This window comes from Nomascus leucogenys, chromosome 10 (assembly GCF_006542625.1).
Source record: "Nomascus leucogenys isolate Asia chromosome 10, Asia_NLE_v1, whole genome shotgun sequence".
Taxonomy (NCBI): Eukaryota; Metazoa; Chordata; class Mammalia; order Primates; family Hylobatidae; genus Nomascus; species Nomascus leucogenys.
Genome location: NC_044390.1, coordinates 95,995,484 through 96,020,116, shown reverse-complemented (window position 1 = coordinate 96,020,116; position 24,633 = coordinate 95,995,484). Strand labels below are relative to the sequence as shown.

The following is a 24,633-nucleotide window of genomic DNA, read 5'->3' as shown; positions in this document are numbered from 1 at the left end:
CGGAAAAGTTCTTTGTTTTGGGTATGCATGTATAGTTAGTTCTTTTGATTTAATTTCTGCTTTTTTTCACAATTTTCGTATGATCATGGAAGATTCGTATTGCTTTTATCATTATTTTATTTTATTTTTTATTTTTTTAATTAATTAATTTTGTTTTTTTGAGACAGTCTCGCTCTGTCACCCAGGCTAGAGTGCAATGGCAAGATCTCGGCTCACTGAAACCACCACCTCCCAGGTTCTTTTGTTGTTGTTGCTGCTGTTGTTTGTTTTTGAGATGGAGTCACGCTCTGTCTCCCAGGCTGGAGTGCAGTGGCGTGATCTCAGCTCACTGCAACCTCTGCCTCCCGAGTTCAAGCAATTCTCCTGCCTCAGCCTCTCAAGTAGCTGGAACTACAGGCACAGGCCACCATGTCCGGCTAATTTTTGTATTTTTAGTAGAGATGGGGTTTCACCATGTTGGCCAGGCTGGTCTCAAACTCCTGACTTCAGGTGATCCACCTGCCTCAGTCTCCCAAAGTGCTGAGATTACATGTGTCAGCCACCACACCTGGCCACCTCCTGGGTTAAAGTGATTCTCCTGCCTCAGCCTCCCAAGTAGCCGGAATTACAGGCGCCCACCACCACACCCGGCTAATTTTTGTATTTTTAATAGAGATGGGGTTTCACCATGTTGGCCAGGCTGGTCTCGAACTCCTGACCTCAAGTGATCCACCTGCCTCAGCCTCCCAAAGTGCTGGGATTACAGGCCTGAGCCACCGTGCCTGGCCTGCTTTTATCATTATTTTAATTCTTATTATTGTATTTGTTAGACAAAGAAATGGGAGTGATTTTTTTAATCAAGCCTTTCAATCCACTTTAAATTGCTATACAAATATGATAATTTTCTAAGTATGCCTTGTCAAAAGACACAATGACAACAAATTTAGTTCAAAGATTATAATGGGCTTTTATTAGCAATTCTAGAATTGGGCAGCACCTCATTCCACAAAACAGAATGAGTGTTCTGATGAGCTGCGCAGAGGAGGCGTTTTTTACAGACAGACACGGGCTGAAGAAAGCAGACACAGAAAACAAAAAGCAGATGGGGCATTTCAGAGTTACTTTCCCTACAGGGTTAAAGCAGAGAAGACTTCCCTATTCTGCTGACTGAAGTTGGCTAGAATTTCTTGCTTTTTAGAAAACTGGCCCATTTCAGGCTGCACACGGTGTCTCATGCCCGTAATCTCAGCACTTTGGGAGGCCGAGGCAGGTGGATCGCTTGAGGCCAGGAGTTTGAGACCAGCCTGGCAAAATGGTGAAACCCCATCTCTACTAAAAATACAAAAATTAGCCGACTGTGGTGGCAGGTGCCCGTAATCCCAGTTACTCGGGAGCCTGAGGCACAAGAATCCCTTGAACCCGGGAGGCTGAGGTTGCAGTGAGCCAAGATCACGCCATTGCACTCCAGCCTGGGCAACGGAATGAGACTCTGTCAGGAAAAGAGAAGAGAAGAGAGAAGAGAGAAAGAAGACTGACCCATTTCAAAGTTCAGTTTGATTACACAGCGCCCAGCACAAGTGACTCCTTTCTGTCTTGGGCTGGTCTGCTGGGGCACAGTGCAGGGGCCAGTCCAGAACAACAGCCTCCGATGAACCTCCTTTCACCACATCGACATGGAAAAGTTGGGAAGTACAGTGCTGGAAGGAACTCTCAACTGGGGATAATAACTTCCCCCACCCTGGGGGCATTAGAATTATAGGGAGACATACTAAGGTAGTTGTGGTACCTGGAGGCTGCTGCCCATGATTAGTATCCGGGATCAGAGACGTGCAGGGCAGCCCCCAGGATTATCACAGTGACCCCTGTGAGAAGTCCCACTCAGAGCATGTAGAGCTGAGTGGGACTTCTCACAGCAGCTACCTCTCAGGTCCCCGGGACAGCTAGAGGGACACACCCAAGCAAAAGGCCTGAGCCACAGTTTAGAAATCCTGTTGGTGGCCCTTCGTGCAAATGGCATATATAGCTCAGAAAGCTACATAGATAAGACCCATGCCAAAGACAGTCTACTTGGGCAAACCTGATGCGAACTAGATCCCAATTTGTGCGCTGCTAAGGCTGGAGTTTGCCTGTGATCCGTGTTTTCTACATCCAGAACACCTTTTTTTTGAGAAGAGGGCTTTGCTCTACCACCTAGGCTGGATTGCAACCACAGCACACTGCAGCCTTGGGCTCCTGGGCTCCAGCAATCCTCCTGCCTCAGCCTCCCAAGCAGCTGGGACCACAGGCGTGCCTCACCATCAAGTGATCCTCCTGCCTCAGCCTCCCAAGCAGCTGGGACCACAGGCGTGCCTCACTATGCCTGGCTCCATGCAGACCATTCTAAAGAGGCTTATCTACTATTAACTGTAGTTGAAGACTTAAGTGCAATAACCTGTTAGCAATGACTATTTGTGGCAAAATAAAAATGTACCAAATGAAAGAAAAGGTTACATGAAATTGGTTTTAAGTGCTAAGATGTAAACCTTCCGGACAATTGGTGCCCTCAGTCTTTGGTTTCAATTAATTCCATTCACACAGTTTAAATGTCTGGCAAGGGTGAAATTCTCGCAGGTGTTACCTGGCCTCCTCGAGAACTCTGCCCATGGCTGCGTTTTTTTCTCTCTGGTTGGCATCTTCATTTACATCCGTTCCACCAAAGATGACTCCAAAAGGGATTCGGTGGCCTGCAAAACGATGAGAGTCACAAAGCAGAATTTAGCCCTAAAAACAGCCTTCACCAACCATTCCCAAGCAAGGATCTTAAACACTGAAGTTCCCGGAACACAGGAGCTGTGTGTTGCTGTATGTTTAGCTGCATCCACCTCTCCTGGATAGCAGAATAGGTATCACTACGATAAACACAACACCAAGAGGAATCACGGGAGGCCCCAACCTCTGTTGTCAGGGCTATCTTTCAATTAATTCGTTTTAAACTTTAGCAAATAAAAAATATTGGTAGCCATCATCTATCAAAGCCAAGCTTATCATTCCTAGGAAATGGGCTAATCTGGCCTCATCAAAATTCATGACAAAAAAAAGGGGCTCTCCAAACTGAGTCCTATTGTTCATCAACACCAACAGGCACCGTGCTAGCTCGGGATGAAAACAGGGGAGAGAGAGGTACAGACAACCTTGATGATATCCTCAAGAACTGTTCAGTACAGCAGGGATGATACATTATGACAGGCACAACTAGGATGAGGGCCAAAATAACACAAGGTGCTGAGGGCATAAAGTGGGAAAGAATTTGCAAAGGGAGTATGTAGATTCCGAGTGATGGGTCCTGTGCGGATGGGAGGCAATGTGTGAGTCCACTCCCTGCTTCCTCGATGAACATTCCATGAGCGCAGATGGGCAGGACAGGGCATTAGCCCTGCCCGTCTCAGGCTGAATGACGTGCTCATCAAAAGCGACTCCCCGAAAGGACTCCCAAAGGTCAACTAAAAATTTCAAAGAGACTATGGCCTACAAATCACCCAACCGACCAGATCTAACCGGAGTTCACCCAGTTAGATTTCCCAAGCAAGCTATTTCTATCAAGAGATTTAAAGGAGAAGATACTGATCTTTCCTTTTACTGGCCTTTGAATTGTTTTTGTCATGTAAATTAGCAGATCCCATCTTCTTTCTCTCTATCTAGGTCACTCTCACCCTAGAATTCCACTGCTGTGAATTCAGCCTCTAGATATTAAGCTGAACAATAATAATACCAGCAAGGCTGCTAAAAGTAGCACAATTTGAGAAGCAACTTACTTGTGCATTGGTGAAGACCAACTCTTTTTCTTGGAGCCATGTGTGTGTGTGTGTGTGTGTGTACTCACATAGAAAGACTGGCAAAAAAAAAAAACAAAAAAACAGAAAACGCATATTGGTGAACAAAAGATGCTTGCACAAAAACAAAAGCCATAAACACACATTTCTATATGCACAGAACATCTGTGACACTACACAAAATAATAACTGTTGTCACCTCTGGGAAAGAGACCTGGAAGGCTACAGATCTGGGATGGGCCAGGCGTGGTGGCTCACACCTGTAATGCCAGCACTTTGGAAGGCCAAGGTGGGCAGATCACCTGAGATCAGGAGTTTGAGATCAGCCTGGGCAACATGGTGAAATTCTGTCTCTATTTTTGTAAAAATACAAAAATTAGCCAGGTGTGGTGGGGCACACCTGTAATCCCACTTACTCCGAAGGCTGAGGCATGAGAATCATTTGAACCCGGGAGGCAGAGGTTGGAGTGAGCTGAGATCACGCCACTGCACTGCAGCCTGGGTGATAGAGTGAGACTCTGCCTCAAAAAAAAAAAAAAAAAAAATATATATATATATATATATATATATATCTGGGTTGGGAGTGAGACTTACTTTTCACTCTGTAACATTTTGTATTGTTTGAATTTCTTACTATAGACCTGTAAGAACTTTTCCAAAAATACAGAGAGACATAGAAACTCCTGCCTAGTAGAGATGGTTCACCACGGGTGATGGGTTTAGGCTTTGGGAGATGTTGGGACAGAGTGAAGATTTTTCTCATACGGTAAGGACATGAATCTGTGGTAGGAAGAATAATTGCTCCTAGAGATGTCCAGATCCTAATTCTCAGGACCCATGAGGCTGGGACAGGGGAGGGACATTACGGTAGACTATCCAGGCAGGCTCAACATAACCACAGGGGTCGTTACAAGTGGAAGAGGGAGGCCAGAGAGTCCAGTTCAGAGTGAGGAAGACCTCACCAACCTGATGGCTCTGGAGATGAAGGGCCATGAGCCAAGACATGTGGGTGCCCCTCAAGGCTGGAAAAGACAAGAAAACAGATTCTCCCCAAGAGCCTCCAGGAAGGAGCGCAGCTGCTGACACCTGAATTTCAGCCTAGGAGATCCGCTTCAGCTTTCCAACCTCCAGAACAGGCTCCCCTGTCACAGCCTCAGGGGTCCTGGGAAGTAGGATGTGGACATCTCTGGGAGCAATTATTCTCCAGAACTGGAGGTCAGGTGATGAATTTCTGTTGTCTGAAGCCACTGGGTTTGTGGTAAATTATTACAGCAGCAGTGGGAAACTGATACACCCTATTGCCACAAAGGGACTGTATTAGTCCATTTTCAAGCTGCTGATGAAGACATACGCAACTGGCATGGCAATTGGATATGTCTGGGCAATTTACAAAAGAAAGAGGTTTAATGGACTCACAGTTCCACGTGGCTGAGGACACCTCCCAATCATGGCAAAAGGTGAAAGGCACATCTCACACGGTGGCAGACAAGAGAAAACAGCGTGTGCAGGGAAACTCCCCTTTATAAAACCATCATATCACAAGAGACTTATTCACTATCATCAGAATAGCACGGGAAAGGCCCGCCTCCATGGTTCAATTACCTCCCACCAGGTCCTTCCCACAACACACGGGAATTGTGGGAGCTATAATTCAAGAAGAGATTTGGATGGGGACACAGCCAAACCATATCTGGGATATTCCCCCAATAAAAACTGCTACTAAAGGAGGCTAAGTAAAACAGTGGGAAAGTCATTTTCAGTGAAATTCCCAAAGACAGAAAAATAGACACCTAAAAGATACGCGCTATCAACGAGGTTGTTTAAAAGGTGTGAACATATTTAGTACTTAAGATGACAGCCCTTTCTTACTCAATCAGACCAGCAGCAATAACTCATATATGTCAAAGCTAATTTGACCTATCTGGAGAAATCACAGGACTTTCACTCCAGACAGCCCCAGGTTAGAATTCTGCTTCTCCACCTAGAACAGGCATGACTTTGGCCAAGCTACTCAGTGACTGTAGTAAATAACAATGTATTGTACACTTGAAAATTGCTAAGAGAGGGGCCAGGCATGGTGCCTCATACCTGTAATCCCAGCACTTTGGAAGGCCAAAGTGGGTGGATCACTTGAGGTATGGAGTTCGAGACCAGCCTGGCTAACATGGTGAAACCCCATCTCTACTAAAAATACAAAAATTAGCTGGGTGTGGTAGCACACGCCTTTAATCCCAGCTACTCAGGAGGCTGAGGCAGGAGAATCGCTTGAACCTGAAAGGCAGAGGTTGCAGTGAGCCAAGACTGTGCCACTGCACTCCAGCCTGGGTGACAGAGCGAGACTCTGTCTCAAAAAAATAAGACTCTTATAAATTCACCCATGATTGCAATTGAAAAATTCTGGAAGTCCTCTGCTATAACATGATGTAGCATGATGTAGATAAAATATTTTTGCAAACTCTTTTTATTATTGTACACATATATGGTATACAACATGATGTTTTAAAATATGTATACATTGTGGAATGGCTAAATCAAGCTAATTAGGCCAAGCATGGTGGCTCACACCTGTAATCTCAGCACTTTGGGAGGCCAAGGCAGGAGGACTGCTCCAGCCCAGGAGTTTGAGACCAGCCTGGGAAACACAGCAAGACCCCATTTCTTAAAAAAAAAAAAAAAAAAAACAAGCTAATTAGCATATGTATTACCTCACATATTTATCATTTATTTGGTGATGAGAACACTGCAAACCTACTACTCTCTTAGCAATTTTTTTTCTATTTTTTGAGACAGAGTCTCACTTGGTCACCCAGGCTAGAGTGCAGTGCTGCTATCTTGGCTCACAGCCTCCACATCCCAGGTTCAAGTGATGTTCCTGCCTCAGCCTCCCAAGTAGCTGGGATTACAGGCAGCGCCACTATGCCCAGCTAATTTTTGTATTTTTAGCAGAGACAGGGTTTCACTCTGTTGGCCAGGCAGCTCTCGAACTCATGACCTCAAGTGATCCACCCGCCTCAGCCTTCCAAAGTGCTGGGATCACAGGTATAAGCCACCAGCCCTGGCCCCCCTCTTAGCAATTTTCAAGTATACAATACATTGTTATTTACTACAGTCACCACGCTGTGCAATAAATCTTGAATGTATTCCTCCTAGCTGAAATTTTGTGCTCAAAGACCAACGTTTCCCTAATCCGCTCACAATCCTGAGCGCCTGGTAACCATCCTACTACTCTCTGCTTCTATGAATTCGACTATTTGGATTTCACATACAAGTGAGAACCATGTGGTTTTTGTATTTCTGTTCCTGGTTTATTGTATTTCGCATTATGTCCTCCAGGCTCATCCATGTTGTTACAAACGACAGAATATCCTTCGTTTTCCACTACATATATATACCCCATTTTCTGTATCCATTTACCATCAATGGGCACAGGTTGATTCCCTGTCCTGGCTATTTTGAATAGTGCTGCAGTGAACATGGGGTTGCAGATATCTCTTCCACGCACTGATTTCATTTCCTTTGCACATATACCCAGAAGTGGGATTGCTGGATCCTACGGTAGTTCTATTTTTCATTTTAGAGGATATATTTGCAAACTCTTATTCACTCTTCAAAACCCTATTCAGTCATCCCCTTGTTTCTGAAATCTTCTCCAGGTCTCTCAGAAGTAAATCCTTTCCCTTCTATGTCATGCCATGTATCATAAGGTCTTGGGTTTCATCTGTAGACTAGAAGATTCTCTTATTTACATCTGCACCCCTTGCTCTAATGTGATGGCACTCAAAGTTAGGTCCTCAAACAGCACTTGCTGAAATGCACTGAGAATGAAGAGTGGTACACAAGCTATTTTCCAAGTGGGTTGACTCAGAGCCACCCACGTAAGGGTCTTATTCTTAAATCAGTGCTTGTGCTAGAGGTTTGTCTCTCCCAGTAATCTGCTGAGAAAAATAGAAAATCATAGCTTCCTAAACTTGGCTTCTTCTTCTTCTTTTTTTTTTTTTGAGATGGAGTCTAGCTCTGTCGCCCAGGCTAGAGTGCAGTGGCGTGATCTCGGCTCACTGTACACTCCGTCTCCTGGGTTCAAGCTATTCCCCTGCCTCAGGCTCCCGAGTAGCTGGGATTACAGGCATCCGCCACCACGCCCAGCTAATTTTTGTATTTTTAGTAGAGACGGGGTTTCACCGTGTTGGCCAGGCTGGTCTTGAACTCCTGACCTCGTGATCCCCCTGCCTCAGCCTCCCAAAGTGCTGGGATTACAAGCATGAGCCACCGCACCCGGCCCTACACTTGGCTTCTCAATCAGCCACCCTACCCCTATCTGCTTCCTTATTAGGCTCAAGCCTAAAGCAAACACGGCTGGGCATGGTGGCTCACGCCTATGATCCCAGCACTTTGGGAGGCCGAGGCGGGCGGATAATGAGGTCAGGAGATCGAGATCAGCCTGGCCAACATGGTGAAATCCCGTCTCCACTAAAAATACAAAAATTAGCTGGGCGTGGTGGCGTGTGCTTGTAATCCCAGCTACTCAAGAGGCTGAGGCAGGAGAATTGCTTGAACCAGGGGAGTCAGAGGTTGTGGTGAGCCGAGATCCCACCACTGCACTACAGCCTGGCGACAGAGTGTGACTCTGTCTCAAAAAAACAAAAAATAAAAACATAAATAAATAAATAAATAAATAAATAGAAAGAAAGAAACACAAGGAGCTTCATTAACACACTCTTGGCCAGCATCAAATTAAGCTTTTCCTTGTATGCCATTTAGGGTATATAGGAAAGAGTCCAGAAAGCATACTACCTGGGAACAGGTTCTATTCCATCTAAGTTAAGGACACCTGTAAAGTTCTGTTCTCATACACTTGAAACGATGGATTGGTATGCATGTCAAAAATATTTTACAGACATGCCCAAGAGGGAGAAACAAATATAATGTGTTACTTTAATGTTCATATAATAATTGGTCCATAGCTTAAGGAATTAAAGTTGATATTGTTCTTTAAAACATTTCCAGGCTGGGTGTGGTGGCTCACATCTGTAATTCCAGCATTTTGGGAGGCCAAAGTAGGTGGGTCACCTGAGGTCAGGAGTTCAAGACTAGCCTGGCCAACATGGTGAAATCTCATCTCTACTAAAAATACAAAAATTGGCAGGGCGTGGTGGCGGGCGCCTGTAATCCCAGCTACTCGGGAGGCTGAGACAGGAGAATTGCTTGAACCCGGGAGGTGGAGGTTCAGTGAGCCAAGATCTTGCCATTGTACTCCAGCCTGGGTGACGAGAGCCAGACTCTGTCTCAAAAAAACAAACAAATAAACAAACAAAAAAATTGCATTACATCTGCAATATATCTGTAATGTGTATTAATGTTGTTAATGTGCTATTTTCCATTATTTGCATATTCTACTTAGCAATTTTATATAATTATTTGCTCAGCAAATACTGATTTTAAACAGAAAAGCAAACTTCCACTTGTCCAAGCTGTTAAGGTTTTACTTAGCAATATTTAATATACACAGTTACATAAATGTGACTAGTTATAACTTGGCAATATGTATGAAAAGCTTTAAAAATGCATATACCCTTTGATCCTGCAATGTTATTTCTGGAAAATCCTAAAGGAAATGGGCTCCAAAGGTTTATGCAGAAGGCTGTTCATCACGATATTGTTTAAAACTGAGGGGAGAAAATGGAAATAGGACGTGACCATTCATAACTTGCTGCAAAAGAACATTCAACAACAGAGGAAATATATACAATCTATTTCTAACATATTGTAAAATAGGTTACGAAATTATAAGTATAATATGATTGCAATTTTTAAAATATACACGCCAACTACAGAGCAAGGGTCAGATACAGCAATATCTCTGCATCCAAAGCATTTATCAAAGCGCTTAGCTCATACTAAATACTCCACAAAAAATACATATTTTTATATATTATATATAAGAAATATATATTTATATAGATATATAAATATATATTTATTTTATGTATCTATATCTATAAATATATATATGTATTTTTTTGTTTTTTGTTTTTTCGATACAGAGTCTCACTCTGCTGCCCAGACTGGAGTGCAGGGGCATGATCTCAGCTCACTGCAATGTTCACCTCCCGGGTTCAAGCGATTCTTCTGCCTCAGTCTCCCAAGTAGCTGGGATTACAGGCACTCGCCACCACGGTCAGATAATTTTTTTTGTATTTTTAGTAGAGACAGGGCTTCACCATGTTGGCCGGGCTAATCTTGAAATCTTGACTTCAAGTGATCTGCCTGCCTCGGCCTTGAAAGTGCTGGGATTACAGGTGTGAGGCACCGCGCCTGGACTACAAATATTGGTTTTTTTTTTTTTTGAGACGGAGTCTTGCTCTGTCCCCCAGGCTGGAGTGCAGTGGTGCGATCTCGGCTCACTGCAAGCTCCGCCTCCCGGGTTCACGCCATTCTCCTGCCTCAGCCTCTCCGAGTAGCTGGGACTACAGGCGCCCGCCACCACGCCTGGCTAATTTTTTGCATTTTAAGTAGAGACGGGGTTTCACCGTGTTAGCCAGGATGGTCTCGATCTCCTGACCTCGTGATCCACCCGCCTCGGCCTCCCAAAGTGCTGGGATTACAGGCATGAGCCACCGTGCCCAGCCGACTACAAATATTTTTTAAAAGAAGTTGCAAGCTTAATTGTAAAAGTATATCTTTTTTGCAAACTTAATTTTGAATAAAAACATAAATAAAACCAAAAACACACACACAAACAGTGGTCATTTCTGGGTGGCAAAATTGCAGGTGCCATATTTTCTTCTTTGTATTTTTACATAGTTTCCAAATCACCTCCATAAGTAATTTAAAAATCAATAAGTACTATATATTTTTAAATACAGTTTAATCAATAGAAGGCTACGAAATGTGTAGTGTATGCACAGAATGAAGTATCACACAGCCAGTTAATGACAGGGTAGGGCAACTCAGTGTCTGCAACTGGTGCAGAGAAGGTCCCCAGATACTTTGTTAAGTGAAAACCTCACGGTGCACAGGGACAGCTCTTCTTACTGACAATGGTTCTGGTGCTTTTTACACATGATGCTACACAGAGAGACTTTAACCTTCAAAAACATAACCCTGAGGAATAAATACTGTTTAATTTCCATATGGACAACAACCAGGAATGAACAAGTAAAAGTTTAACCACATTTACTAAAAGTAAGCATGGCTTCAGTTCTCGATATTTATTAGATTGAGCAATGTAATTTTTTCCTCTGGGCAACAGCTTGGTTTTGCAGAGGGCTCGCTCCTCTCCTCCTTCAACTCTTAGGAGAAGCAAACCTAACTTCAGATGACTTTGTGTTTATTTGAAGCAGAGGTCAAGCATGGTAAAATTGAGAACTGTAAGTTTGAAGGAAAAAACAAAAACCCAGCAAACTGACTAGAAGAGAAATAAGTCCTTGCCCATCTGTTAGTAGAATATGAACTGGAATAACCTTTCCATATAGCATTTTCTCACTGTCAATCAAAACAAAAGTTACACAGCCCTTTGGCCCACAGGCTTTCCTAGGAATTTATATTTCCAACATCCACATACAATGGAGTAAAGAAATGTAATCGAAAATACTTCAGCCTTGCTTGGAATAGCAAAAAACCAAGAGAGAGACTTTTAATAAGTATGGTGCATTCTCACGGTGGAATACCTCACAGCCAATAAAAAGAATAAGATAGATGTAGCTTTGTGGATTTGGAAAAGTAGCTAAGATATGAGTTAAATATACAGACCTAATCCCACTTGTGGGAATAAAATGTTCCACATATGTGTGTAAAACATTTATAAAGAAATAATAGGGGCCGGCCGTACTTGGTGGCTCCCGCCTGTAATCCCAGCACTTTGGGAGGCCGAGGCGGGCAAATAACTTTAAGTCAGGACATGGAGACCAGCCTGGCCAACACAGTGAAAGCCCATTTCTACGAAAAATATAAAAATTAGCTGGGCATGGTGGCACGCACCTGTAATCCCAGCTATTCTGGAGGCTGAGGCACGAGAATTGCTTAAGCCTGCTAGGCAGAGGCTGCAGTGAGCTGAGATCATGCCACTGCACTCCAGCCTGGGCCACAGAGTGAGACTCTGCCCCCCAACCCCCCCCCCAAAAAAAAGAAAGAAAAAAATAATAAATATCACTTTACAGAAAATGACACAACTTGACAACTTGTTGGGGGTGGGGTGGGAGGAGGGAGAACATCAGGAAGAATAGCTAATGGATTCTGGTCTTAATACCTAGGTGATGGGATGATCCGTACAGCAAACCACCATGGCACACGTCTACCTGTGTAACAAATCTGCACATCCTGCACATGTACTGCTGAACTTAAAAGTTGAAGAAAAAAAGAAAACTACACAACTCACAGTCAACAGAACCACTAAACTCAGGGCCGAGGCTTTGTGACTGCATAAAAGAGTTGCAACAATCAGTGACAACCTTACAAAGGTTCCTACTGAGCTATCAGGGGTTCCGAACTTCATCTTGGCCTATAAGGAAAGTTAAACTCTACACTTCTTTCACATTCAGAGACAAAGTTCAGACTGTATTTCACTACACTTAAAACTGAATTCAAGGCTGGGTGCAGTGGCTCATGCCTTTAATCTCAGCACTTTAGGAGGCCAAGGTGGGTGGATTGCTTGAGTCCAGGAGTTCAAGACCAGCCTGGGCAAAATGGCAAGACTTTGTCTCTAAAAATATACGAAAAAAATAGCCAGGCGTGGTGGCACATGTCTGTAGTCCCACATGCCTGTACTCGGGAGGCTGAGGGGGGAGGGTTATTTCAGCCCATGAAATGGAGGTTGCAGCGAGCCGAGATTGTATCACTGCACTCCAGCCTGGGTAACAGAGTGAGACCCTGTGTCAAAAAAAAAAGAAAAAAAAATTCGAAGTCATATACTTGTTCAGCAGAAAATAACTCTCTAGAAATAATACTTTCAGAAACACTGTCCGCATATACAGAAAAGAGTTCGTTTAGATTGTTCAGGCACAGATGCAAAAATATGGAAATACAGATATATTCTCCCAAGTTCATATGCTATGATGTCTGTACAGAGACAAGCATTCTAATAGGTGAAATAGAAAAATTAAAGACAACGTAAACATTTATTAATTGAAGACTTTAAATGATGGCATCTCCGAATAATGGATGAGATAGATCTATGTATGTGCTGCTATGGGAGAAAGTTCCCAGATGTGTGGCTGAGTGGTGAAAAGGAAGATGCTGAATATATATTCGGCAGTGGGCTTCCATTTGTGTGTGTGTGTTTAAGGTGGGGGAGGAGGTACATATAAATACATGCATGGGTGTACGTGAATCTCCTCATGTGCACGCTCTGTGTAGTGCCCTCTCACACTGAATAGTGCTGACCTGTGTAATCAGAAGGATATTGTGGGATTCATATTGTATTGACTTCCGAGCCTGGGTCATGAAAAATAAGGCAACTTCCAACTTGCTTTTCTTTTGATGGTTCTCTCAGGGAGAAGCTGGCCATCACATCATGAGGACACTCAAGAGGGCCATGGAGAGGACCATGTGGTGAGGAACTGAGACCTCCCACCAACAGCCTTATGAGTGCACTATAATGGATGCACATCAGCAAGCCCCAGTCAAGCCACCAGATGAGACTGCAGCCTCATGGGAAACCCTGAGACAGACCACCCAGCTAAGCTGCTTTTGAATGCCCACAGGAGCTATTAGATAACAAATGTACTGTGATAAGCAACTAAGTTGGGGCAGGGGGTAATTTGTTATGTAATAATAGATAATCAATACAGTACATATACTTCTAGGAGAATATACACAAGAAAATGGTAACTGCGGTTACCTCTGGAAATGAGAAATAATACGGCGGGGATAAGAGGTGGGAGACAGGCTTACTTTTCATACTATACCACTCAGTTACATTTTACACCAGGGCAATTTTTCATGTATTACCTGAAAAAATAAAAAAGAACACATAGTAAGATGTGTCCGTATATGAAGAGTGTTCATAGAGGGCTCAAATTCCTGTGGAACAGGAGGCAGGAAAAAGAGCTGGAGTTTAAATAAGGTTTGATACAATGTGGAAAAGTGAAAAAATCACCTTCAGTAAGAAACCTATAAAATTTTTGAAAGTGTGACACATTTTGCTGACCAAAATTTAATCCTGATGTGATGATAATTGGAGCAAATTTTGATCCTCCAATGACATGCTATTACTATCCCTTAAAATGGTGCAGCACAAATGATACCACTACTATGTCATTTAATTCACGTTTGAGGAAAGTCACTCAGGCCGGACAATAACAAAAATATCTGTCTTGCCTTTATTTGGTGGCTGCTATACTCTAAGTAAAGTCAGACGGGTCTTGCGAGTGTTAAGAAAAATTTTCCACAACCTGAAAATAAGGTCAAGAATAATAAGAATAAATAAGGTCCACATGCATTTTCTTGCAATGTTCTAGGAAGCCATAATTAAAAGGGTCCTCTAAAGACTCATTTTCTGAGAGTGTATTGTTGTTTGACTTCACTATATACTATTAATTGAAAGCTCATACTCTGTGAAGTTACATTAAGCCATTTGTAGCTTTGTGTCAGGTAGAGATGTAAATCATTTCTGCCCAGTAGAAAAGATACTTCCAAAGCTTGGGGCCCATTGCCTTCTTGGATGTTAATCAGTTCTGCAACTAACCTCGTGAATTTACTCTGATATTCTTTATTAAATTGCTTATTTAAACTCTAGTTGCTCAAATGTGCTTTAAACTGGTTTTAACATCTTAGTAGTTTCCTCATAAATTGATAGGTTGAACAACATTTTTCATAAGTGCTCTATTTGTAAAAGAATTCTTTCAAAAAAAATATATTTTGAAAGACGAAATATGCACTGAAAAAATTCAGGGCCAGGCTCATGCCTGCAATCCCAGCACTTTGGGAGGCTGAGGAGGATGGATTGCTTGAGCCCAGGAGTTCAAGACCAGCCTGGGCAACAAGGGTGAAACCCTATCCCTGAAAAAAAAAAAAAATTTAAATTAGGGGACATGGTGGCATGCACCCATAGTTCCAGCTATTTGGGAGGCTGAAGTGGGAGGATTGCTTGAGCCCAGGAAGCGGAGGTTGCAGTGAGCCGAGACTGTATCACTGCACTCCACCCTGGGTGAGAGTGAGACCCTGTCCCAAAAAACAAATAAATAAACAAACAAAAATTAAGGATGATACTTTTAATACGATAAAAACAGTTTCAATACACATCCATTCTTGACTGTTATAACATTTTAGAAAATTGTGCACTAAGAAAGCAAACCAAAGAGATTATTGCATGTCTCCCATTTCTGAACTGGATAAACAGGAGACACTGTTTCCCGTATTATTGCACATTACAGGCACTTCTGGTTTTCAGAATTTCTAGTGTTTTACTTTTGAAGAGAAAGAGGATTACCTTGCAAAAGCCTGCCTCCCCTATAGAGATGAAGAGCCAGGGCAGCCTCGAAGTTCTCAGCCAAGATGAGGTTCGCAATCTCAGATGGGCTTTTAAAGTCAAAGGCATCTTTCAAAACGCACACGTGCCCTGCAGCCTCTAGATGGGCCCTTTATCAAAAAATACAGAGAAAGGAGAAGATGAGGGGAAAATGTTAATATGTAACAGGTTGCTGCTACAGTTAAGACTTTTTTTTTTTTTTTTTTTTTTTGGTTGTTGTTGTTGTTGAGACAGAGTTTCAATCTTGCTGCCCAGGCTGGGGTGCAATGGTGCAGTCTCAGCTCACTGCAACCTCCACCTCCTGGGTCTCCAAGCGATTCTCCTGCCTCAGTCTCCCAAGTAGCTGAGATTACACGTGTGCACCACCACGCCTGGCTAATTTTTTGTATTTTTAGTAGAAACGGGGTTTCACCATGTTGGCCAAGCTGGTCTCAAACTTTTGACCTCAGCTAATCCACCTGCTTTGGCCTCCCAAAGTGCTGAGATTACAGGCATGAGCCACTGTGCTCAGCCACTATGATTAATATTTTAAATGAATTCCACAAGATGACTTATTTACTGAATCACCCTTTGTAAGCACCCTGCCTTAAAATACAAGAGAAGGCCTAGAATCAATGACATTAACCATTCATCTGCCAGTCTCAGATACCCAGGACTGTGGCTGGGACCGAGACCATTGGAAGGAAGGTTGACCCAGGAGGCCTTGACAGCCTTCAGACATGGGGCACACACTGCCACCTCCAGTGGCATTTGCCATACCAGACAGCTCCTTTCTATTTCCTTAATTCCACATTTTCTCTCCTGTCCCTGAATTGTGGTATCTAAAGATTGTTTTGGGGCCTCTGTTGCTCAGTTCTTTGAAAAGACTTCAAAAGTCACCTATTATCATAGCTTCAAAAAATACTTCCTGGTCTTTCCATTCTACCTGCTACACACACACACACACACACAATCTTTATGTCTTTCAAACATGTCTCTTCTCTTTCTCTCCACCTTAATTTCAGTTCCTGGTAACATAAATATAAAATACCTGATAAACAAAAAAGAAATTTTTTCAATAGTGACAACAACATGAACAAAATCAGAAGACAAATGAGAAACTGGGGAAAAAACTATCTATGACTCTTACTACAGAAAAAAGTTAATCTGCTTAATATATAAAGTGCATTCATAAATCAATAAAGAAGAAAGGCTAACAACACAATAGGAAAACGGCGATGAGGGCTGGGTGAGGTGGCTCACGACTGCAATCCCAGCACTTTCAGAGGTCAAGGCAGACAGATCGCTTGAGCCCAGGAGTTTGAGACCAGCCTGGTCAATACGGTGAAACCCCATCTCTATAAAACATATTTTTTAATGCACTGGGCACGGTGGCACATACCTGTAGTCCCAGCTACTTGGGAGGCTGAGATGGGACGACTGCTCGAGCCTATGAGGTCGAGGCTGAGTGAGCCGTGACTCTGCCACTATACTCCAGCCTGGGTGACAGAGCAAGACCCTGTCTCAAAAAAAAAAAAAAAAAAAAAGCCAGCCACAGTGGCTCAAGCCTGTAATCCCAGCACTCTGGGAGGCTGAGGCAAGCAGATCACTTGAGGTCAGGAGTTCAAGACCAGCCTGGCCAACATGGTGAAATCCTGTCTCTACTAAAAATACAAAAATTAGCCAGGTGTGGTGGTGCGCACCTGTAATCCTAGCTACTGGGGAGGCTGAGGCACGAGAATCACTTGAACCCGGGAGGCAAAGGTTGCAGTGAGCCAAGATCGTGCCACTGCACTCCAGCCTGGGCAACAGAGTGAGAGAAAGAGAAGAGAAGAGAAGAGAAGAGAAGAGAAGAGAAGAGAAGAGAAGAGAAAAAAGAAAGGAAAGGAAATGAAAGGAAAGGAAAGGAAAGGAAGAAGGAAGGAGAGAAAGAAAGAGAGGGAGTGAGAGAGAGAGAGAGAAAGGGAGGGAGGGAGGGAGGGAGGAAGGAAGGAAGGAAGGAAGGAAGGAAGGAAGGAAGGAAGGAGGGAAGGAAAGAAAAGAGAAAAAGAAAAATAGAGATGGGCACAAAATTGCAGTCCATAGAAAAAGAAATACAACTGGGCTCTTGAACAAAGAAAATGATGCTCAACATCAGCCATCTTTTTAATCCAGAAAATCTGTAAAGATTAAAAAGTTGACCTGCGGCCTCCTGAAATAAACACTCCCATACATTATCTGTGAGAGAGCAAATTGGTACAACCTCTCTAGTGGGCAATGCAACAGCAGCTAGAAAATTTTAAATGCACAAATCCTGTGACCAAATAACTCCACTTCTAGGAATTTATTCCAAACATGGACTTGGATATATGTGCAAAAGCATGCACCCAGGAATATGCGCTGCAGTTGTGAAGTAGCAAAAAGACTAAAAAACTACCTCACCATGCATCCACAGGGCCCTTGTTATATTGTGGTAGATGGACCTAATCATGTTCTTTTGCCATCAAAAGAATGCAATAGATCACTATGAATTATTAAGAATGAATTCCAAGATTCACTATTAATGAAAACAGAGCAAAGTGAAGAATACTTTTGGGTATATACACTGTGTGTGCATAGAATGTCTCTAGAAGAATACATTAAAAAGAGATAACAATGATTGTGCCCAAAGAGGAGAATCAGGTCAGGTGCAGTGGCTCCCACCTGTAATCACAGCACTTTGGGAGGCAGAGGTGGGAGGATCATTTGAGCTCAGGAGTTCAAGACCAGCCTAGACAACATGATGAAACTCTGTCTCTACAAAAAATTTTAAAAATTACCTGGGTGTGGTGACATGCACCTGTGATCCCAGCTGTTTGGGAGGCTGAGATGGGAGGATCGATGAGTCCAGGAATTCAAGGCTGCAGTGAGCCATGATCACGTGACTGCACTTCAGCCTGTGTCTCAACAGAGCGAGACCCTGTCTCAAAATGAAAGAAAGAAACAGAGAGAGACAGAGAAAGAGAAAGAGAAAGAAAGAAAGAGACACACGAGCTTTTGTATTGTTGGATAGTTTTTACCACATGCATATATTATCTTTTTAAATTGTTCGAGGTGTGTATGTGTGTGTGTGTGAGCGTGCATGTGCGTGTAGATACACAACAAGTGGGACCAGGTCTCTTTTCTGATTAAAACCTGCAAAGAGCTCACCGTATTCAGCTCAACTGTCAGCGGCATGAGAATGGGGACCATTTCTATCCTGCTTAGGGAATCAACTAATGGCTGAGCGTGTCTCTGGGATAAATGCCTCAGCCCAGACGCAGCTCACCCTGCATGGCAGAAGTGCACTCCACTCCAACCACCCTCCCACGGCAGGACCTCTGGCACATCACGCTCCCTTCTTGAGTCTCCACGCCACTGACATGACACTTGCTAGTGCCAGCTCCTTCCAGAGAACTCTCCTGACAGCCCCAGTTCCTACACACCACAGTCTCTCAAAATTCCCATTTCGTTTTGAGCCTATCTCTGTTATAACCCCTCTGCACTGCATTTATATGGAAGATGGAGTCACAGCTTACTTGGGGCAATGATTACAAAATCAGCACATACATGAAAATGAAGTACACTTAAAATTGCCCTTGAATCGGCCAGACGCGGTGGCTCACGCCTGTAATCCCAGCATGCTGGGAGGCTGAGGCAGGCGGATCAGGAGTTCGAGATCAGCCTGACCGACATGGTGAAACCCTGTCTCTACTAAAAATACAAAAAAATTATCTGGGCATGGTGGCACGTGCTTGTAATCCCAGCTACTTGGGAGGCTGAGGCAGGAGAGCCTCCTTGAACCCAGGAGGTGGAGCTTGCCGTGAGCCGAGACCACGCCACTGCACTCCAGCCCGGGAGACAGAGCGAGACTCCAACTCAAAAAAAAAAAAAAAAAAATTACCCTTGAAAATCTCTTAAATCATCCAGACAGTACTCCAGAACAAAGTTCAAGTCCAACCTAGCCTTTTATTTTTTCAATTCCAGCAATGAAATAGTTATTAATTCAGCTGAACACCAGGTGAATTAACTGGTGTGCATTTAGGGGCAATATTGCACAAAATCATGAGTAAAACAAAGAAGAGGGGGACAAAGACGAGAGGAGGAGGAAGTAGGGGGAGGTCTAGAGTCTTTAAACACTGTGATCATAAAATGACCAAGTTGCTAGGACTGTGGGAGCCATAGAGAAACATTAGGTTGAAATCATCTGGCTCACATTGACCCTGGGGCATACGGTGAGATTCTACACTGTACTAATATGTGGATGATATTTTCCTCTCTCTCTCCTTCTGTTTCCTTTTCGTAATATAAAGTGTCACAACATGACTGTGCAAATAAAGAATAACTAGGGTCTTGAGAGTTAAGTTGGTTTAACCTACTGAAGTGCATCGTATATGTTGAGCCTACCATTTTCACTGTTAATTTTGATCCAGTCATTGTGGGTCAGTAACATTCCTTCTGTCCCCACCAAACCTAGCATCCTTTGGAAATGCTGAAGGTAACTGACCAGCAGAACCAGGAAAGATGCCTGCAGCAGTCAAGCTATCAGCTCGCTTCAGCCTAAAAAAATATAAAATACATCACACAAAAATAAGGATTCAACATGCTTCTGACCATGGGTGAATAATTGCTATTTTGTGTTCTTTGTAAAGCTCTAAGAAATAAGAAACCAAAAAATCAACACTGATAGATGGAAAAGGGGCTGAATTCTACTTGGAGAGTCCATTCCTGAGGGACTCATGACTTATGCAGAATCGATACAGCAGAGTGCGTGGAATGCAGGTGGTTACATAGAGACAATCAGTAGTTCCTGATTTATTGAGGTGTTTTTGTTTGTTTGATTGTTTTTGAGACAGGGTCTTCCTCTGTGGCCCAGGCTGGAGTGCAGTGGCATAATCTCAGCTCGTTGCAACCTCTGCCTCACGTGTTCAAGCGATTCTTGTGCCTCAGCCTCCAGAATAGCTGGGATTACAGGCATGCGCCACCATGCACAGCTAATTTTTGTATTTTTGGTAGAGATGGAGTTTCACCATGTTGGCAGGCTGGTCTCGAACTCCCAACCTCAGGTGATCCGCCTGCCTCAGCCTCCCAAAGTGCTGAGATTACATGCATGTGCCGCCGTGCCCAGCCTATTAAGCATATTTTTAAATGGCATTTTGACACTAACTTTGCAATCTCATAAATATTCTAAATAAATTTGTCTAATCTAAATTATTCATGAACTAAAATTGTACCCTTGTTTCTGGTTGACTTGCAACACCTTTAAATTGATCTATGCTCTCTCCTTCTGTCAAGTAATAATTCAACTAATAAATTCACTGAGCACCTATTAAGCCCAAATAATTCTGGTTTGATTTAAAAAGGCTTTCTTGAAAACAAAAGCATCTCCCATAGAGATTTTGGGCACTTGGCAGGTCCACAAAGAGAAGAAGCCTACGTGTGCGTCCCTGACTCAAGATTCACAGACACTCTGTGGCCCCCCGGCCGGCAGCCAAACTCTTTACCTGAGTGTAGAGTTTGGTCATTTCTGTGTTTTGGCTTTGTTTTTTTGTTGTTGTTTTTTTGAGACAGAGTCTCAAAAATATTTGCTGGAGTGCAAATTTACTTTTTGAGATGAAGTCTCACTCTGTCGCCCAGGCTGGAGTGACTGTAATCCCAGCAGGCTGAGGCAGGTGGATCACATGAGGTCAGGAGTTTGAGACCAGCCTGGCCAACATGGTGAAACCCCGTCTCTACTAAAAATACAAAAAGTAGCCGGGTATGGTGGTGCATGCCTGTAATGCCAGCTATTCAGGAGGCTGAGGCAGGAGAATTGCTTAAACCTGGGATGCAGAGGTTGCAGTAAGCCATGACAGAGCAAAACTTTGCCTAAAAAAAAAAAAAATAGAATACACAAAAGAACTCTTTTTTAAAAGAATGCAAAAATTCAATCACCTAACAGGCAAAGTGACTAGATCAGGAAGTGTCTTGAACTCAAATGTCAATTGAGATCAGGTGAAATCAATGAACTGGAGGTGAGGATGGTGAAATCATAAGACAGGATGAGCTCTGCACCGAACAGGAGGGGACGCCCATCTGCAGGGTCAGGCCCCTATAGTCCAGTAAGATAAAGAAAGCCACCTGGGGCAGCTGAGCAGTAAAACTGTGCCTAATCCAAACAGAAAGGCACTCAGTGTGAAAGACACACGCAGCTCGGTTACACATGCACATGTATAATATATATTACTACTTATACATAAATACATAAATTATATGTATACACATATTTATAATGTGTATTTCAAATATGTTTTATAAATATTCTATTTATATCATAAATATTTCAAATATATAATTTATTTCAGAATAGATGGGGCTGGGCATGGTGACTCACAACTATAATCCCAGCACTTTAGGAGGCCAAGACAGGTGAATGGGTTGAGCCCAGGAGTTAGAGACCAGCCCGGGCAACATGGCAAGACCCTGTCTCTACAAAAAATACAAAAAGTAGCCAGGCGTGGTGGTTCACGCCTGTAGTAGTCCCAGCTACTCGGGAAGCTGAGGTGGGAGGATGGCTTTAGCCCTGGAAGACGAGGCTGCAGTGAGTCAAGACGGTGCCACTGCACTCCAGCCTGGACGACCCAGTGAGACCCTGTCAAAGAAAAAAATAAAACAAACGAGGCCGGGTGCAGTGGCTCACGCCTGTATTCCCAGCACTTTGGGAGGCCGAGGCGGGTGGATCACCTAAGGTCGCGAGGTCGAGACCAGCCTAATCAACATGGAGAAACCTCATCTCTACTAAAAATACAAAATTAGCTGGGCGTGGTGGTACATGCCTATAATCCCAGCTACTCGGGAGCCTGAGGCAGGAGAATCACTTGAACCCGGCAGGCGGTGGTTGCAGTGAGCTAAGATCATGCCGTTGCACTCCAGCCTGGGCAACAGAGCGAGACTCCATCTCAAAAAAAAAGAAAGAAAACAAAACAGATCAAAATCATGTTTAGATATGTTGAGTGAAAGAGAATATAATATTAAAGTTGATTTGATCTGTTTCTTTTTGCTATGTTTAATGTGACTACTGGAAAATCTGAGAGGACCCATGGGGCTCACGTTATGCTTCTAGGCGAGAGCGCGAGATCTGACCCCACTGGCTCTGGCAGTCGGTACCCAGCCGATCGAGGAGCTACTCATTGCTCAAGGTCACCAATCTACCCAGAGAAGCCAGGCATTTCAACATCTATGAGAATCTCCCCGATTCCAACCTCCCTAATGGTATTTCTCCTCCTTCAAGGTCCACAACACCTGTTACTCCTCTACATCTTCAGAAGTTCCCGGAGGCCTGCATTTCCCATTTCCCTTCTCTATAAGGACAAGGGATGCTTTTGGGCGGGGTGTTGCCTCCACAGTGTCGGTTCCCACACGCCCCTTCCTAATACCTCGACCCTCCCTGGCACTTATTTGAGGAGGACAAGCCCCACCTCCAGATCCAAGGGTGCTCCTGCAGGCTCATGCCAATCAAAACATCTGGCTCTCCACACACCCACCCCTAGACGTTCAATTCTGGGACCTGGGGTCGTGTTTTCAGAGATTCAACCTCGGAGGTTCTCCATGGGCCTGACCTGGGTTGCAGGGAGCCCCGGGAGACGCTGGGTGAGAAGATCCTGCCAGGAGAGGGAAACGGATGCAGGAGATGGAGATAAGTGGACTCCTGTCCCTGTCTTCTACTGGAAAACCACCCCAAGGAGGCCCTGCCTCCAGCCTTCTTATGGCAAAAGCCAGTACATTCCCTTTATTGTCTAAGACAATTTAAGTTGGGTTTTCAATTCAACTTAGCTTTCAATTCAATTACTCAAGGCTGAAGATCTCTAAGCCACACCACAATAATAGCTTAGCGCCCTTATTGTTAGTTTATACACAATCCATCGCAGTCTCTCATCCCCTCAATCCTTCCAGTATGAGTCCTTTGGCCTCCTCGGAATTCCAGACCTTTGACCTCTGCCCCCTCGGACCCACATCCCTCCAGGCTTTTCTCCCAGTTCTGGGGAGATTCCATGCTCCGCCATTTCAATTACTTTCTTGTCAACACCTTAACCACTCCCGTCCCCCAGTCTTTCTGTAGCAAGCGTGTGAGCATCTGGAACAATGCCAGCCCTGGAGAGTCTCCAGGTCAGCTTTCTCCATGGCAGCCCCGGGCACTGGTGCCTGCTGGGGGACACCCCGAGGCAGACAGTAAGTGGAGATCTGTGAGATGGGACCCCAAGTTGCTCATTACTGCGTCGGCACCTCTCATGCATTTTCAGTGACGGAGTGCACCTGCTGTATGCCCAGCACCGTCGGGGCACCAAGAGTTCAGTAAGGAACAAAACATGCACAAACCCCTGCCCTCCAGGTGCCAACTCTCTTTTTTTTCTTTTTTTTTCTTTTTTGTTTTTTTTTTTTTTGAGAAGGAGTTTCACTCTTGTTGCCCAGGTTGGAGTGCAATGGTGCGATCTCGGCTCACTTCAACCTCTGCCTCCCGGGTTCAAGCATTTCTCCTGTGTCAGCCTCCCGAGTAGCTGGGATTACAGGCATGCACCACCACGCCCGGCTAATTTTGTATTTTTAGTAGAGATGGGGTTTCACCATGTTGGTCAGGCTGGTCTCAAACTCCTGACCTCAGGTGATCCGCCCGACTCAGCCTCCCAAAATGCTGGGATTACAGGTGTGAGCCACTGCACCCAAGGGCCAACTTTCTAGAGCAGGGAAAAGGTCAATGAGCCAGAAAATCCCAAATCTCCTCTATGTCAGAGGCAGGATTTTGCTCGGGAGGAAAACCACCAGCCCCAGGGAGACAGGGAGAGAGTGTGTGGTGGAAGGGGCTGCCATTTGAGAAGGGTGGGCAGGGGAGGTCCCGCTAAAGAAGGTGACCTGAAGGTGGCTGGCGCAGTGGCTCATGCCTGTAATCCCAGCACTTTGGGAGGACGAATTGGGTGGATAACCTGAGGTCAGGAGTTCGAGACCAGCCTGGCCAACATGGTGAAACCCTGTCTCTACTAAAAATATAAGAATTAGCCAGGTGTGGTAGCACACACCTGTAATTTCTGCTATACAGGAGGCTGAGGCAGGAGAATTGCTTGAACCGGGGAAGTGGAGGTTGCAACGAGCTAAGATCGTGCCACTATACTCCAGCCTGGGTGACAGAGAGAGACTCGGTCTCAAGAAAGAAAAAAAAAAGCCTGAAGGTGATGAGGCAGCGAACCACATGGATACTGTGGGGGAAAAGATGAAGAGCTAACAAAGTCCAGCACACAGAAGTAGAGAACAGAATGGTGGTTCCCAGAGGCTGCTGGGGGCTTGGTGGGGGCGGCAGGAGGAATAGCTTGTACAACATGGTGACGATCGTCAATAATAACATACTCTATATTTCAAAATTGCTTAAAAAAAGAT

At 44.1% G+C, this 24,633-nt stretch overlaps 1 protein-coding gene across 5 annotated transcripts in view; it reads right to left on the bottom strand.

Moving 5' to 3' along the window:
* The window catches only part of GLT1D1 (glycosyltransferase 1 domain containing 1), a 137,103-nt gene that overhangs the window by 97,959 nt on the left and 14,511 nt on the right, over positions 1-24,633 (bottom strand). For 3 of the 5 annotated variants that reach the window (XR_004032093.1, XM_030821677.1, XM_004089495.3), the window contains exons 2-3: positions 15,214-15,362; positions 2,597-2,702 (exon numbers count right to left, since the gene is read on the bottom strand). Coding sequence is in view for 4 of the 5 variants with exons in the window: in XM_030821677.1 (XP_030677537.1) it covers positions 2,597-2,702; positions 15,214-15,362 (255 nt within the window). In the remaining variant the exon portion in view is untranslated. Of the gene's footprint in view, positions 1-2,596; positions 2,703-9,357; positions 9,452-15,213; positions 15,363-24,633 lie in introns of those variants that run through there. The other 2 variants (XM_030821675.1, XM_030821676.1) reach the window with 2 other exon arrangements.